The sequence below is a fragment of the Sinohyriopsis cumingii genome, chromosome 6 (assembly GCF_028554795.1).
Source record: "Sinohyriopsis cumingii isolate HCF-2022 chromosome 6, ASM2855479v2, whole genome shotgun sequence".
In the NCBI taxonomy this organism is placed as follows: domain Eukaryota; kingdom Metazoa; phylum Mollusca; class Bivalvia; order Unionida; family Unionidae; genus Sinohyriopsis; species Sinohyriopsis cumingii.
In genome coordinates, this window is record NC_142966.1 from 2,774,562 (window position 1) to 2,793,226 (window position 18,665).

General features: G+C 35.7%; 1 protein-coding gene across 2 annotated transcripts in view; it reads right to left on the reverse strand.

Moving 5' to 3' along the window:
* LOC149796278 (kinase D-interacting substrate of 220 kDa-like) overlaps positions 1–18,665 on the reverse strand; it is a 144,702-nt gene that overhangs the window by 19,757 nt on the left and 106,280 nt on the right. For both annotated transcript variants that reach the window (XR_016421651.1, XM_089960916.1), the window contains exons 17-21: positions 13,445–13,593; positions 9,994–10,778; positions 8,009–8,219; positions 4,588–4,750; positions 324–511 (exon numbers count right to left, since the gene is read on the reverse strand). Coding sequence is in view for 1 of the 2 variants with exons in the window: in XM_089960916.1 (XP_089817042.1) it covers positions 324–511; positions 4,588–4,750; positions 8,009–8,219; positions 9,994–10,778; positions 13,445–13,593 (1,496 nt within the window). In the remaining variant the exon portion in view is untranslated. The remainder of the gene's footprint in view (positions 1–323; positions 512–4,587; positions 4,751–8,008; positions 8,220–9,993; positions 10,779–13,444; positions 13,594–18,665) is intronic.

Sequence of the window (18,665 nt, forward strand, 5' to 3'; positions counted from 1 at the left end):
TTTGTCTCATTTTACCACAATTCTTGAAAAATACATACATGAACACCTGCACAAAACATTTCTGAATTTAACATGTGATATAGTTAATTCAACTTAAACATTTTGTATTCCAGTCAGATGAATTTATATATTTTATGCAAAGTTTTTCAAATTCAAACATTTTTCAAGAAAAAATAACTTTAGTAAAATTCAAGGAACAACTCAAATTCAAGGATTTTGCAAGGTTGCAAGAACCAAGGTTATCTGATGCAAATCAAAGTAGATGTACCCCTTCTCCCAGACTAGACGGTACCCCCTCCCCCAGACCCTTGTATCATTCCTACCTCTTATCTGTTTCCTAAGATATGGGTCTAGATTAATTGTACATGGGAGGAACTTCTTCAGGTCCCCAATGTTCAGAAGGGGCAAGTTGCCAGACTTGCTGGCCAGGAATGCCTCCAGCTTCCTTGCATTTCTGTCAATCTCCAATAGGGGCTCAATTTCTTTAGACAAGGGAATTTTTTCGGCGATTCTGGAATAAACAAAATTACAAATAAACTGGGAATAATATTTTATAGTTTTAAGTTGACAAAAATTTTCATTTTTCAAGATCTGTTCCATAGTCTTCCAGTCAGAATTTTCATTTGTTCATAATAATGTGTCTGAAGCAAATTAATTTCTTATATACAATAAAACTTCTCTAAACTGCTGAGATCAAACAGTTTGACCACTTTTTTGGAATTGGCCAATTTAAAAAAGTCTAATTAGTTTTACAGAGGTTTTTAAAACCAAAATATTTATCTAGTCTGTCAAAGAGGCCAAGTTACGGTGTCATCATTACAATCTATAGAGGGACTGAGTTAGTGTGGGGCTGCTATGCATGCACTGTAAAGGTGGCCTAGTTACATCACATGGGCTATTATGTGGCTACACTGCAGATGGAGGCAGAGTTACAAATGGGCTGTCCAATGAGGAGGATTTACTTATGGACTGATAAGTGGCTAGTATGCAGAATATTTACTATTTCTGTGGACAATCTGCAGAGAAGGCTGAGTTAGAGTTGTGTTATGATGACTGTTTTTTTAGCAATCAACAGAAAAGACCAAGTTACAGATGTGCTATGATGACAGCTTTATTGGCAATCTGCAAAGAAGGCCAAGTTACAGATGTGTTATAATGACTGTTTTATGGACAATTAACAGAGAAGGCTAAGTTACTGCTATGTTATGATGACTGTTTTACTGGCAATCAACAGACAGGGCTGATTTAAAGTTGGTTATGATGACTGTTTTATTGGCAATCAACAGAAAAGACCAAGTTACAGATGTGTTATGATGACTGTTTTACTGGCAATTAACAGAGAAGGCCAAGTTACAGATGTGCTATGATGACAGTTTTATGGACAATCAACAGAGAAGGCTGAGTTACAGTTGTGTTACGATGACTGTTTTATGGACAATCAACAGAGAAGGCTGAGTTACTACTGTGTTATGATGACTGTTTTACTGGCAATCAACAGAGAAGACCAAGTTACAGATGTGTTATGATGACTGTTTTATTGGCAATCTGCAGAGAAGGCCAAGTTACAGATGTGTTATGATGACTGTTTCCTGGACAATCAACAGAGAAGGCTAAGTTACTACTGTGTTATGACTATTTGACTGGCAATCAACAGAGAAGACCAAGTTACAGATGTATTATGATGACTGTTTTATTAGCAATCTGCAGAGAAGACCAAGTTACAGATGTGTTATGACTGTTTTACTGGCAATCAACAGAGACGGCTGAGTTACAGTTGTGTTATGAAAAGTTTGACTGGCAATCAACAGCGAAGGACAAGTAACAGATGTGTTATGATGACTATTTTACTGGCAATCAACAGAGAAGGCCAAGTTATAAATGTGTTATGATGACTGTTTTTTTGGAAAACTGGCAGAGAAGGCAGAGTTACTGCTATGTTATGATGACTGTTTTATGGAAAATTGGCAGAGAGGGCAGAGTTACTGCTGTGTTATGATAACTCTTGTATGGAAAATTGGCAGAGAAGGCCTAGTTACAGATGTTCTCTTTCTGTGGCCAGTCTGTGGAGAAGGCTGAGTTACTACTGATGGACTGTTATAAGTTTCACAGAATATGCAATTAAACCAAAAATATTCTAAAGCATTATATTTCTATCATTCTTTGTAGTCTCTCATTCATTATGCTTCTATAATGTACTTTTAACATTCACTGTCTCTATCATTCACTGTATTTCTATCAGACACTGTATTTTCTTATTCATTGTACTTACTTTTAATTAACTGACATACTATCAAGAATTTCAATTCAGAATTTTCATCAAATAAAATTAAACCAATTAAAAACTTATCCGATGAAATGCAAAGACTCAATTTTTAGTATTGGTCAAAAGAATATTAATGAAAAGGAACCTTTTATAACTGTTGCTAAGACTGAAGTAAACTAGACAGTAAAGTCCTTATAAGCCTAAATACAAGTAGTAAATACTACCCTTTAAGGGACATTGTTTTTAAAGGAATAATCACATCAATTATAAATAGATATAAACAAACAGATTCACTTGAAACACATGTTTATACAGCTGAATAATAAATAATACTGGCAATAAAGTCAACATCACAATCAAGTTGCTGCCATATGTTGAAGGAAACAACCAGATACTATCAAGCAGAGCTGGGTACTATGAACAGTGTTGTACCATGGCATACCACATGGGTACCATGAACAGTGTTGTACCATGGCATACCACATGGGTACCATGAACAGTGTTGTACCATGGCATACCACATGGGTACCATGAACAGTGTTGTACCATGGCATACCACATGAGTACCATGAACAGTGTTGTACCATGGCATACCACATGGGTACCATGAACAGTGTTGTACCATGGCATACCACATGAGTACCATGAATAGTGTTGTACCATGGCATACCACATGAGTACCATGAACAGTGTTGTACCATGGCATACCACATGAGTACCATGAACAGTGTTGTACCATGGCATACCACATGGGTACAATGAACAGTGTTGTATCATGGTATACCACTGTATTTCTGAACATACCACAATATATCATATTGCAATTATATTAGGTACAAACAATTTAAGGCAGGGACCTAACACTTTTTTCAATAAATTGATTCCATCTATCAATAGCTATAAAAAAAATATCTTATGCCGATTCATAGCAAAATAACTGCATATTATATCCATTACATCATAAGAAAAAAATAATTATCTTGAGACAAAATAAAAATTGCAGCCCCCACCCCATTACCTAATAGAAGACAAATTTGCTATTTGTATGTTAAATACTGAACAAGATGTAATCTAAAAATTAACTAAAGTGGGATGATTAAGTTTACACTAGCGCTGACACCCTATTAAAGACATTGTGCTGACCAAGAGTTCTTAATGATAAAAAAGGAAGTGTTAACACTGAAGCCTACAATTTACTAGGTACACTATAGAAAGGGAAACCTTGAGTGGGTTGCCAATACTCAGGCATGGTATTTATCAGTGAGAGCCAGTAAACATCCAATAAGCATAAAACACACTCAACAAATAAGAAATATTTAGATGACTTAAATATTGCATAAAATTCAAACAGAAAACATGTGCTCTCCTGATTAGATGATTCATAGTCTTACAAAGGATTCATGTACTTAACACACTGATATATTCTATTTTTTCTAAATCCAGAATTGGTCCAAAAGTTGCAACTGCCCCAAATATCTTTCACAACATCCAAATTTGCCACATGTTTCTATACATGCCACATGTCAAATATGTGATTAAATCATCATTGTAATATTTAAAACTAATCTTTGACAAATACAACTGTTCTGAAAAAAAGGAATAATAATAATTTTTTTAATTATTTTGTCACAAAAAAGGAAAATTTTGTTAATATCATTAAACAGGCCATAATATTGCTCAGCCATTTCTGTCTGAATGTGAAAGTGTTGTTGTGGGGTTTTAAAGCCATTTTTCAGCACACGATAGGCTATACATGGCAGCCAGTATTGAATGTGAAATAACCCGGGAAGTGGTTGTAGAAATACATATTAATTTCATGTGTTTCGTGATTTGCCTCTGGCAAAATACATTATATAAGTTAAAGCAGCAAAAGCAGAGTATTCCAATTGATTTTGCTTCCTTCTGCTGCCATATTGTTCAATATGAACAAAAGTAGTTCAGAATATAGTTCTAAATATAAATGAATTAGATCCGATGCTTCTCAACTTGATGGAAAAGGCCAAGGGTGTTCCAACTGATGATGAAATTTGAAACAAGATTTATTCAGAAATTTCCAACAGTCCTTCCTAATGGAAACTAATGATATACCAGTATAGTGAAAGAGTACCATAGTATGTATGCTGGAAAAAATTACTGCAGTAAGCTGGTATATTGGTAATATCGTGAAACTCTACTATCCTGGCAGGTAAAGCTGGTTTAAAGTTACTTTGTCCACCCAAGCTGTTTCCAAATATGTATTTCTTGTCTGATCTCACTAGAGGATATAATAAATCATGGCATGAATAGGACCTGAAGATGAAGGACACCTAACTATAAAAACATACTTATTGTAGATCTCCTTAAGGGTTGTACTAGAATCCAAATTGTCATTCTCCTCAAAGAATAAAATGATCCAGGACACACGGTACGGCCACTGCTCAACAACATTTATCCAGGATGCCAACCGGTACCAGTTGAACTCAATGTTGTATGCTCGTAACAGACGACCTGAAAGAGACCCCAACAGCACTGAAAAATTATCTCAAAAATATATATCAACCAAAGGCAATACATAGTTTTTGCCAAAAGCCTAACTTAGACAAAAGCAAAAATACCCAATACATCAAGGATGTGGGAAAATATGTGATATTTTTAGGTCCTTTCAAACATGTACCTTCATCAAATACCCAATATATCAAGGATGTGGGAAAATATGTGATATTTTTAGGTCCTTTCAAACATGTACCTTCATCTTAGTCATGCTGTCTGAAATAAAACAAGGATAGGGCCTGCATGTCAAGCCCATGATCAATGCATTGCTGCAAAATAGGTTACACTGACCCTAAAGTCATAATGGGAGCACAAACATGTTGCAGAATAAATTATCTTCGTTTCAAAATGATTTCTCCAACATTCTACAAATACAAGCAAACGAAAAACTTAAACCAAAACCCTTAAAAAAATTCTAACACTGACATTTCCTCAAGGTCAAAAGAACATAGAATGAATGGTTTTAGACTGATAATGATTCCTGCCTAGCATGAATAAAATTCATGGGGTTTAGGAAATACATTGCTAATGAATGGTCTTAGATTGATAATGATTCCTGCCTAGCATGAATAAAATTCATGGGGTTTAGGAAATACATTGCTAATGAATGGTCTTAGATTGATAATAATTCCTGCCTAGCATGAATAAAATTCATGGGGTTTAGGAAATACATTGCTAATGAATGGTCTTAGATTGATAATGATTCCTGCCTAGCATGATTAAAATTCAAGGGGTTTAGGAAATACATTGCTAATGAATGGTCTTAGATTGATAATGATTCCTGCCTAGCATGATTAAAATTCAAGGGGTTTAGGAAATACATTGCTAATGAAATACTTTAACCTAGACCTTAAACTGTGGATGGCAATGAATAGGCTGGAAGTGGCTGATAAAAGACCGCTGTCTCCATAAAGTAGCCCTGACAAAAAGCAGGAGTATTTTTGCTCCCAGTACTTATCAAAACTATTACAGCCATAGGATGACCTACTTAAACATTTTAGTGGCCATTTCAAATTTAGGTCACCAAACTCAAATAATCTGGTCTCCTTGGACACTGAAACCAGAAATCAAGTTAGCTGGCAATAAATGAAAACAAGTGAAGGTTAAGGCAAATAAAAAAACACAAAGTAACTTTTCACAGTATAACTAGGTATGCCTGACAGAAACATCAACAGTCACCATTTGCTTCAAATTCAGACCAGTTAATAAAATTATGTCTGGAGTTTACTAAAGTATTTCCCTACATACTGCCTGGCATGACATTTGCTGATGACACATCAATGTACTGGCTGACCAGTCTCTTAATACTGACTGGCCTGACATTCACTGATAAAACATCTCCCTACATACCATCTGGCCTGACATTCACTGATAAAACATCTCTCTACATACCATCTGGCCTGACATTCACTGATAAAACATCTCTCTACATACCATCTGGCCTGACATTCACTGATAAAACATCACCCTACAAACCATCTGGCCTGACATTCAATGATAAAACATCTCCCTACATACCATGTGGCCTGACATTCACTGATAAAACATCTCTCTACATACCATCTGGCCTGACATTCACTGATAAAACATCTCTCTACATACCATCTGGCCTGACATTCACTGATAAAACATCACCCTACAAACCATCTGGCCTGACATTCAATGATAAAACATCTCCCTACATACCATGTGGCCTGACATTCACTGATAAAACATCTCCCTACATAGTGGCTGGCCTGACATTCACTGATAAAACATCTCCCTACATACCATCTGGCCTCACATTCACTGATAAAAGATCTCCCTACATAGTGACTGTCCTGACATTCACTGATAAAACATCTCCCTACATACCATCTGGCCTGACATTCACCAATAAAACATCTCCCTACACAGTGGCTGGCCTGACATTCACTGATAAAATCTTGCTTTTCTTCTGATCAATATAAGTCTTAGCTAAGGGTGAAATGATAAACCTATTCTGCGTATCAATAAGATGCATGATAAAGAGCCTATGATATGATACATTAAAGATACACACCAACCTCATGGTCTTTTATATTCTGAAGATCTGTCATTGGTACGGTGGTGCTGTTTTACATGTATTGACATATTTATTGTATTTCCAGTATGCATTTTCCAGACAGACACAGACTTGTCATCTATTCATATGCCATTCTCATCCTTGACAGGATAGACAAAAAGATATTCCAGTAGTCTACTTGTAAGTTGTCAGTGATTTTAATCTTTTTGGCCATTTAAGGCAGCTCCATTTGATAAAATGCAAGACTCATCTTGATCACCAAAGCCATTTGTTTGGCACTGCATGAAATGCCTTAAAAATATCTTATTTCATGTATTCACTTCAATTTAGAAGGCATTACGATCTTATCTTCAAAACAAAAGAAATAGTGCAATTAACCTGTGCAAGAAAGTCTGAGTGTGGAAGCCGAGATGACTAACAACAAATTCCAAATGATACTTACTGAATATGCAAAACAACCGCCATGACCATAGGCACTCATTTCTGTTAGTGAACAAGGAAATTACTGACAGCACCCACTTGCCTTCCAGACAAGAACAAGGTCACTATATAACTCATGTGGTTTGGGATACGCTCCCTTCCTAATTCTGTGCTAATTTTGTTGCATCCCATTGGCATGGTCAGTGCTGATTACATTTATCAGTGTAAATGAAGACATTCCAAACTTGTTCCCTATGTATAACTTACAGATCATGTAACAGCCACTGTAATGCCAATGTCACATGATGGTATGTTTAACCATTTATAGTTACCTGTAACAGCCACTGTAATGCCTTTGTGACATGGTGGTATGTTTAACCATTTATTGTTACCCATAACGGCCACTGTAATACCTATGTCACATGATGGAATGTTTAACCATTTATAGTAACCTGTAACGGCCATTGTAATGCCTATGTAACATGATGGTATGTTTAACCATTTATAGTAACCTATAACAGCCATTGTAATGCCTATGTAACATGATGGTATGTTTAACCATTTATTGTTACCTGTAACAGTCACTGTAATGCCTATGTCACATGATGGTATGTTTAACCATTTATAGTAACCTATAACAGCCATTGTAATGCCTATGTAACATGATGGTATGTTTAACCATTTATTGTTACCTGTAACAGCCACTGTAATGCCCAAGTCACATGATGGTATGTTTAACCATTTATTGTTACCTGTAACAGCCACAATGTTCATAAGACGTCGCACGCTCTTCGGATTTATATCACTGAAATAGTCATTCTTGGTCAGAGCATGACTCAGGTCAAAAGATGAAGTTGGTGCTGCAATGCTGTCTAGACGAGGTTTTCGCTTACGGTAGGACTTTTTTGAAAAGCTCTCATTCAGAGAGAACCCAGATATTGCAGATACAGTAGAATCTTGGTGCTGAAATATTATCAGAAAAAGTTCCTGAAGATATGGTATTGAAGCTTCTCCAAGTTATGCAATTCTATAAGACAAAAATCAAAAGAAAAGGGAAATCGGTAAGAATTATGACTTCTGTACTAAACATTTTGCTAACTTCTAAAAGCATGTTACATATTATGACAGCTGTTAAATGCAGGAAAGTAAATATAACTTTTTAATTTGTATAATAGTAGAGAATATTTAGACAAATGTTTTGTGCAGCTCTCTGATGATTTTCAATTAAAAAACATAGAATAACTTTATCAACACACCGCCTAACCACAGCTTTTCAACAAAACTTTTTCAGGTACTCTTCGTCCTTTCAACTCCTGCAACTTTGCCCACCAAAAGGGGTAGGAACAAAATTATAGGACTGTTTGCCCAGTCTACAAAACACCCATATTCACACCATAGAGGTCCAAGTCATTACTTTCTTCCATGTTGTGATTTTTTTAAGTAAAATATGTTTCTCTGATAATACCTTCCTGGTTATAATACAGTAGTATATCTACTAGCTTGCAAATCCAACCTTTCAAAGTCATGCAAGATGTCTGACATTTTCCTTGTTTTAGCTAAATATGTAGTAAATCTTGTCTGCTTACTAAGGTAAGGCAGATGAGACTGGTTTCCCATTGGATAGAGAGCTTATCATGTAATTCCATCATTCATCAGTCACTAATGGAGTGCATGTGTACTCTTTTTCAGGGATGCAACTGTAAGGAGAGCTTGGTTGTGCTCATATGAAGCCCCAGGTAAGTATTATTTGCTCTTTGCTCATTTTGTCAAAATCTGTCTAGTGGTTTTTGAGAAAAGTTAATGTACAGCAATTACCAACAGATGCATGGTGCAAGGCCATACCATAATTTCATTTGGACTTACAGATAGGTGAATTAAAAACAACCAATAACAACACTTAACAGCTACCACCACCCTTATCCCCCCTTCCACTACCACAATTTAGAACCCGTTTAGGGCAAGCAAGACAAGTGTGTTAAACTCTTTCTTAGAGGGTATTGGACGAGCATGGATTAAGTTCCTTTCTATAGAGTATTGGACAAGATTGGATTTAGTTCCTTCCTACAGGGTACTGGACAAGTCTGGGCTTAGTTCCTTCCTAGAATTTATTGTACGAGTCTTGGTTTAGTTCCTTCCTAAAGGGTATTGGACAAGTCTGGGTTTGGTTGCTTTCTACAGGGTATTAGTCGAGTCAGGGTTTAGTTCCTTCCTACAGGTATTGGACAAGTAGGGGTTTAGTTCCTTCCTAGAGGGTATTGGGTATTGGACAAACTGGGGTTTAGTTCCTTCCTAGAGGGTATTGGACAAGTCAGGGTTTAGTTCCTTCCTAGAGGATATTGGACAAATTGGGGTTCAGTTCCTTCCTAGAGGGCAGATACAAATGACCATGTCAGTTCCTGAACCCAAGACCTTCAAGTCAAAAGCTGGCACTGCGAACAACAGTGGTTCCTCCCTTTAATGGCCCAAAAGGTGTGGACATTGATCCTTTCAGATAGTTTTAGGATTGATTTATTTCCTTGATTTTAGCTCCTGGCTATGAAGAACTAACTATATTGTAGTTTGACATCTTTAAGTAACTAATTTTGCTTTTGACGTACTAGCATGACACAGCCTGAGTATAACATAACTCATATACAAGTCATCCGTAAGGTTCCCATCTTCCATTTATAAATATAAACACTGTTCTTGATCAATCATAAATGTATCCAATATTAAATATTTGTCTACTGGGACTTACCTTGTAATTTCTCATGGGAGAATTTTCCAGCCCATGACTCTGACCTCCTGATGCCTCATACGTAGAAATATTTTTTGTTATGTCTTCTTTCTGCACGTGGATGCCTTGGCTTTGTAAATAGAATGGTAGGTGAACAATGTTACGGAGATAATCAAATCCATTCACGCTTGTATCATGAAATGCCGCCTTTAGATTGTGATCAATGCCCTTGATAATGACTTGTGGATCTACAGCAAGGATGGTGATGAATGGGGACCTTTCCTCATTGTGCAAAGCCTGAATTATATCCAAGACCTGAACTATTTTCTCTTGCTCACAGCTGTCCAGTCCATCAACAACAACCACAAGCCGAGTCGTGTTTTTGGTGAATTCATCCAGGCATGTCACCATTTTGTTCATGAGATTAACCTCAGCCTTCAGTTTCTGCATAAAACCATCCATTTTGAGCATATCTATCTGTTCTGCTGCCTTCATAACTCTCTTTTTCTGTGACACCATCAGTGCAAGAATTGCCTGTCCCCATGTATAGATATGAGTAAGAACTGAGAGTCCCACAATGCAAGCTAATGTTACCATTGTGACATTGAGTGCCATGTTATTGTATGGAGCTGATTCTCTGATCAGTGTACTGTTGTCATTCGGAAGGTTTGCTGAGTCATGCAAAACATCAATATCATTGTACTTGACAAACAGTGTTATACCTGTCATGATGCAAAGTATCACAACAATGACTATAATGAAGGACGGGACGCAACACAGCATTTTGAATCGGCCTGAATGCGTCTCTGAAAGAATACAATAAATGTTGAGGATCATAAAGTTGTATATAGGTGTATTCCAAGCATTATTTGACAAATCAATATGATACCTGTTGACAGAAAAAGCAAACGAAACCTTAAAATTTGTCACATCTAAGGCATCTTTCATCACAACAAATCTAAAACTTGGGAAGGACAATGCCTAATTTGAATTATCAGCCAAACTCTAGTCAGCTGATTTGGGATTATTGATTTTGTTTATGGTGAACCTGATGGCCTTCCTCAGGAAAACTTTTACTGTCAACAGTAAAGACATTAAAGCCAGATAATGAGAAAATTAACAATTACAAAGAGACTCTCTTTTTGTTGACCCTGCCTTTTTATCAGACTAGTAAAACTATACATAAAGTGAAGTAAACACATAACAACTGAAGCTAATCTAATACACACACAGATACACACACACACACACACACACACACCCCATCTGTTATATCCAGCTTTCATGGGTTATCATTCCTTATATTTATCAGAAAAATGGATATACTAAAGCATCCACATCCTTGTTTCATTTCTCTGAGTCAACTACATGATTCATACAGACAGGAAGAAAACCCTCAGCTAGCATCAAATAAGTGCACACCTCACACTTATTCTGTTTTATTGTTGTTGATAACTACATTCAGGTAAGTACTTGCTCAATCTCTCAGGGAAAAGAAAAACAAACAGGTGCACAAAAGTGACATTTGTATTTTGTCCTATACTAATGCATCCCAGACAAAAAATGCTAGCTAATGTGCCCAATACTAATGCATTCCAAACAATAAACCCTGGCTAATGTGCCCCACACTCATGCATTCGAGACAATAAACCCTAGCTAATGTGCCCTATACTAATGCATTCCAGACAAATAACCCTAGCTAATGTGCCCTATACTGAAGCATTCCAGACAAATAACCCTAGCTAATGTGCCATATACTAATGCATTCCAGACAATAAAACCCTAGCTAATGTGCCCTATATTAATGCATTCCAGACAATAAAACCCTAGCCAATGTGCCCTATACTAATGCATTCCAGATGATAAACCCTAGCTAATGTGCCCTATACTGATGCATGCCAGACAATAAATCCAAGTTAATGTGCCCTATACTTATGCATTCCAGACAATAAAACCCTAGCTAATGTGCCCTATATTAATGCATTCCAGACAATAAAACCCTTGCCAATGTGCCCTATACTAATGCATTCCAGATGATAAACCTTAGCTAATGTGCCCTATACTGATGCATGCCAGACAATAAATCCAAGTTAATGTGCCCTATACTTATGCATTCCAGACAATAAAACCCTAGCTAATGTGCCCTATACTAATGCATTCCAGATGATAAACCCTAGCTAATGTGCCATATACTACGCATTCCAGACAATAAACCCTAGCTAATGTGCCCTATACTAATGCATTCCAGACAATAAATCCTAGTTAATGTGCCCTATACTTACGCATTCCAGACAATAAAACCCTAGCCAATGTGCCCTATATTAATGCATTCCAGACAATAAAACCCTAGCCAATGTGCCCTATACTAATGCATTCCAGATGATAAACCCTAGCAAATGTGCCCTATACTGATGCATGCCAGACAATAAATCCAAGTTAATGTGCCCTATACTTATGCATTCCAGACAATAAAACCCTAGCTAATGTGCCCTATACTTACGCATTCTAGACAATAAAACCGTAGCTAATGTGCCCTATATTAATGCATTCCAGACAATAAAACCCTAGCCAATGTGCCCTATACTAATGCATTCCAGACGATAAACCCATGCTAATGTGTCCAATACTGATGCATTCCAGACAATAAACCCTAGCTAATGTGCCCTATACTGATGCATTCCAGACAAATAACCCTAGCCAATGTGCCCTACACTCATGCATTCCAGACAATAAACCCTAACTAATGTGCCATATACTATGCATTCCAGACAATAAACCCTAGCTAATGTGCCCTATACTAATGCATTCCAGACAATAAATCCTAGTTAATGTGCCCTATACTTACGCATTCCAGACAATAAAACCCTAGCTAATGTGCCCTATATTAATGCATTCCAGACAATAAAACCCTTGCCAATGTGCCCTATACTAATGCATTCCAGATGATAAACCCTAGCTAATGTGCCCTATACTGATGCATGCCAGACAATAAATCCAAGTTAATGTGCCCTATACTTATGCATTCCAGACAATAAAACCCTAGCTAATGTGCCCTATACTAATGCATTCCAGACAATAAAACCCTAGCTAATGTGCCCTATACTAATGCATTCCAGATGATAAACCCTAGCTAATGTGCCCTATACTAATGCATTCCAGATGATAAACCCTAGCTAATGTGCCCTATACTAATGCATTCCAGACAATAAAACCCTAGCTAATTTGCCCTATACTAATGCATTCCAGACAATAAAACCCTAGCTAATGTGCCCTATACTAATGCATTCCAGATGATAAACCCTAGCTAATGTGCCCTATATTAATGCATTCCTGACAATAAAACCCTAGCTAATTTGCCATTTACAATTTGACCCATTTTAGGCAGATTCTACAGTTACTTATTCCATCTTACACCAGACCTGGAAAAATCAGCAAACATCGACCTAGCTTTATGTATATTCTGTTCACTTACTTTCCAAATTAGGTTTGAAAACAGAAAAGAGTCGAGAAACAAGGAACCCAAACTCTTCCTCCACAGCTTCTCCCAAGCTAGCCACCATTGCTGCAAGTGCCTTTTCTCCTCCAACACTGGTCAGCTTTGTACTTTCAGAGAACAGGAACCTAAAAGTATTATTGTAAATTACTTGACATGGCATTCTCATTTCCAACTGTACAGAATGATTATCTATTTCCCAAATATACATTGCTAATATCTATTTTCTGAATGTTCACTATGATTATATATTTCCTGAACATACAGAGATTATTGTCCAAATGTACATCATGATTAAAAATTTCCCAAATGTACAAGAGTGATTATCTATTGCTCAAATACAAAGTGATTATCTATTTCCCAAATGTACAAGATTGTCTATTGCTCAAATGCACAGAGTGATTACAAATGTCCCAAATGCACACAGTGATTATCTAGTTCACAAATGTATATCATGATTAAAGATGCCCCAAATGCACAGAGTGATTATCTATTTCCCAAATATACATCATGATTAAAAATGTTCCAAAGGCACAGAGTGATTATCTATTTCCCAAATGTACATCACAATTAGAAATGTCCCAAATGTACGGAGTGATTATCTATTTCCCAAATGAACACCATGATTAAAAATGTCCCAAATGCACACAGTGATTATCTATTTCCCAAATGTACATCATGATTAAAAATGTTCCAAATGCACGGTGATTATCTATTTCCCAAATGTACATCATGATTTAATATGTTCCAAATGCACAGAGTGAATATCTAATTCCCAAATGTACATCATGATTAAAAATGTCCCAAATGCACATTGACTATCTATTTCCCAAATGTACATTGTGATTAAAAATGTCCCAAATGCACAGAGTGATCATCTATTTCCCAAATGTACATCATGATTAAAAATGTCCCAAATGCATACAGTGATTACCTAATTCCCAAATGTACATCATGATTAAAAATGTCCCAAATGCACAGAGTGATTATCTATTTCCCAAATGTACATTGTGATTAAAAATGTTCCAAATGCACAGAGTGATTATCTATTTCCCAAATGTACATCATGATTAAAAATGTTCCAAATGCACAGTGATTATCTATTTCCCAAATGTACATCATGATTAAAAATGTTCCAAATGCACAGAATGATTATCTATTTCCCAAAGGTACATCATGATTAAAAATGTTCCAAATGCAGTTATTATTTCTCAAATGTACATTGTGATTAAAAATGTTCCAACTGCACAGTGATTATCTATTTCCCAAATGTACATCATGATTAAAAATGTTCCAAATGCAGTTATTATTTCTCAAATGTACATCGTGATTAAAAATGTTCCAAATGCACAGTGATTATCTATTTCCCAAATGTACATCATGATCAAAACTGTTCCAAAGGCACACAGTGATTATCTATTTCCCAAATGTACATCATGATTAAAAATGTTCCAAATGCAGTGATTATCTATTTCCCAAATGTACATCATGATTAAAAATGTTCCAAATGCACACAGTGATTATCTATTTCCCAAATGTACATCATGATTTAAAATGTTCCAAATGCACAGTGATTATCTATTTCCCAAATGTACATCATGATTAAAAATGTTCCAAATGCACAGTGATTATCTATTTCCCAAATGTACATCATGATTAAAAATGTTCCAAATGCACAGTTATTATCTATTTCCCAAATGTACATCATGATTTAAAATTTTCCAAATGCACAGTGATTATCTATTTCCCAAATGTACATCATGATTTAAAATGTTCCAAATGCACAGTGATTATCTATTTCCCAAATGTACATCATGATTAAAAATGTTCCAAATGCACAGTGATTATCTATTTCCCAAATGTACATCATGATTAAAAATGTTCCAAAGGCACACAGTGATTATCTATTTCCCAAATGTACATCATGATTAAAAATGTTCCAAATGCACAGTGATTATCTATTTCCCAAATGTACATCATGATTTAAAATGTTCCAAATGCACAGTGATTATCTATTTCCCAAATGTACATCATGATTAAAAATGTTCCAAAGGCACACAGTGATTATCTATTTCCCAAATGTACATCATGATTTAATATGTCCCAAATGCAGTTATTATTTCTCAAATGTACATCATGATTAAAAATGTTCCAAATGCATGTCTGTCTGATATGTGTTGTCAGACATCTATTCCTAAAATATAAAAAGCAATGATCCATGTCTGTCTGATATGTGTTGTCAGACATCTATTCCCAAAGTATAAAAAGCAATGATCCATGTCTGTCTGATATGTGTTGTCAGACATCTATTCCCAAAGTATAAAAAGCAATGATCCATGTCTGTCTGATATGTGTTGTCAGACATCTATTCCCAAAGTATAAAAAGCAATGATCCATGTCTGTCTGATATGTGTTGTCAGACATCTATTCCCAAAGTGTAAAAAGCAATGATCCATGTCTGCCTGATATGTGTTGTCAGACATCTATTCCCAAAGTGTAAAAAGCAATGATCCATGTCTGTCTGATATGTGTTGTCAGACATCTATTCCCAAAGTATAAAAAGCAATGATCCATGTCTGTTTGATATGTGTTGTCATACATCTATTCCCAAAGTGTAAAAAGCAATGATCCATGTCTGCCTGATATGTGTTGTCAGACATCTATTCCCAAAGTGTAAAAAGCAATGATCCATGTCTGCCTGATATGTGTTGTCAGACATCTATTCCCAAAGTGTAAAAAGCAATGATCCATGTCTGCCTGATATGTGTTGTCAGACATCTATTCCCAAAGTATAAAAAGCAATGATCCATGTCTGCCTGATATGTGTTGTCAGACATCTATTCCCAAAGTGTAAAAAGTAATGATCCATGTCTGTCTGATATGTGTTGTCAGACATCTATTCCCAAAGTGTAAAAAGCAATGATCCATGTCTGTCTGATATGTGTTGTCAGACATCTATTCCCAAAGTGTAAAAAGCAATGATCCATGTCTGTCTGATATGTGTTGTCAGACATCTATTCCCAAAGTATAAAAAGCAATGATCCATGTCTGTTTGATATGTGTTGTCATACATCTATTCCCAAAGTATAAAAAGCAATGATCCATGTCTGCCTGATATGTGTTGTCAGACATCTATTCCCAAAGTGTAAAAAGCAATGATCCATGTCTGCCTGATATGTGTTGTCAGACATCTATTCCCAAAGTGTAAAAAGCAATGATCCATGTCTGCCTGATATGTGTTGTCAGACATCTATTCCCAAAGTATAAAAAGCAATGATCCATGTCTGCCTGATATGTGTTGTCAGACATCTATTCCCAAAGTGTAAAAAGTAATGATCCATGTCTGTCTGATATGTGTTGTCAGACATCTATTCCCAAAGTGTAAAAAGCAATGATCCATGTCTGCCTGATATGTGTTGTCAGACATCTATTCCCAAAGTGTAAAAAGCAATGATCCATGTCTGCCTGATATGTGTTGTCAGACATCTATTCCCAAAGTGTAAAAAGCAATGATCCATGTCTGTCTGATATGTGTTGTCAGACATCTATTCCCAAAGTATAAAAAGCAATGATCCATGTCTGCCTGATATGTGTTGTCAGACATCTATTCCCAAAGTATAAACAGCAATGATCCATGTCTGCCTGATATGTGTTGTCAGACAGCAAGACATGAACATCACTTTTTTCAGCAGCAATGTTAGTATATGTGTCATAAACAATCATAACAAGTTTATGTTATGATGTTTCAAGTGTTTGAAATGCACATAATATTCATCAGTGTACAAGAGTAATAAACAAGAGTCCCTTGAAATGCACATAACATTCATCAGTGTAACAGTGTTAAACAAGAGTCCCTTGAAATGCACATAACATTAATCAGTGTAAAAGTGTAAAACAAGAGTCCCTTGAAATGCACGTAACATTCATCAGTGTATCAGAGTTTAAACAAGAGTCCCTTGAAATGCACATAACATTAATCAGTGTAAAAGTGTTAAACAAGAGTCCCTTGAAATGCACATAACTTTCATCAGAGTATTAAACAAAAGTCCCTTGAAGAGGCTTGTGCTCTACTGACTCTAAAAAAAAAATCAAACTCAAAATAATTGTTCCTTGCAAAATCACAAACTTTGTGACTCATAAAGAACATTTAAAACACGGGCTTACACAGATATTTGAAGTCAAAGTTTCATATCTGGTAAAGTGAGACCCAAGCACACAAGGCAACTGTATATACAGCTAGTTGTTACCATAGAAGCTGATAACAACATGTAAATATAAATGTGATGAAGTGCAAAATTGCAATTGAAGAAATGTATAATGTATAAAAACCAGCTGTGTGAATGGAGTTATGGTGATCAAGATGAGGAAGGAAAAACCGGCTGTTTGGATGTAATCAGATCGATCAAGACAGAGAAAAGAGAAAAACCAGCTGGGTGGAAAGAGTTATACTTATCAAGATAAGAAAATCTAGCTGTGTGGAAAGAGTTATACTTATCAAGATAAGAAAATCTAGCTGTGTGGAATGAGTTATACTTATCAAGATAAGAAAATCTAGCCGTGTGGATGAATAAAATCAATCAAGAAGATGGATAAAGAAGAAAATCCAGCTGTGGATGGAGTTAAATTGATCATGAAGATGGAGAAAGAAGAAAAACAAGTTCTGTGGATGGAGTTAAATCAATCAAGGAGATGGAGAACGAAGAAAAAGCAGCAATAAAATAGATACAATGTAGCTAGATACTTCCAAACTATGAAAATATTTCTTATGAGAGAAAGTGGGGTTTAAAAAAAACAATGAGTATTTAAAACTGACATTAAATATTTTGATGTTTTCTAAGCATGAAATTATATTGATGTTTGCAGAAACTTACAATTGCATAACATTTAAACATGCATGAATGAAAAAGTAATGGATAAAGATATGATACATATAGTTATGGTTAATAACAATTAATGTGGAGGGTAAATGGAAGTCCAAGAACATCTTCTAATTAATTCTCACTATTATAACTTTTACTTGTGTCTATTACTTGATGTTGTCTGCATAACTAGAAACTGTGTTCTAATGTTATTCATATTAATTCAAGATACAAATAGAAATTAAACTCTCTCTCTTAACCACATGTACATATGTGGCATGTATTTGACAAATTACCTTAGCAATAAAATACATATGTGGCATGTATTTGTCAAATTACCA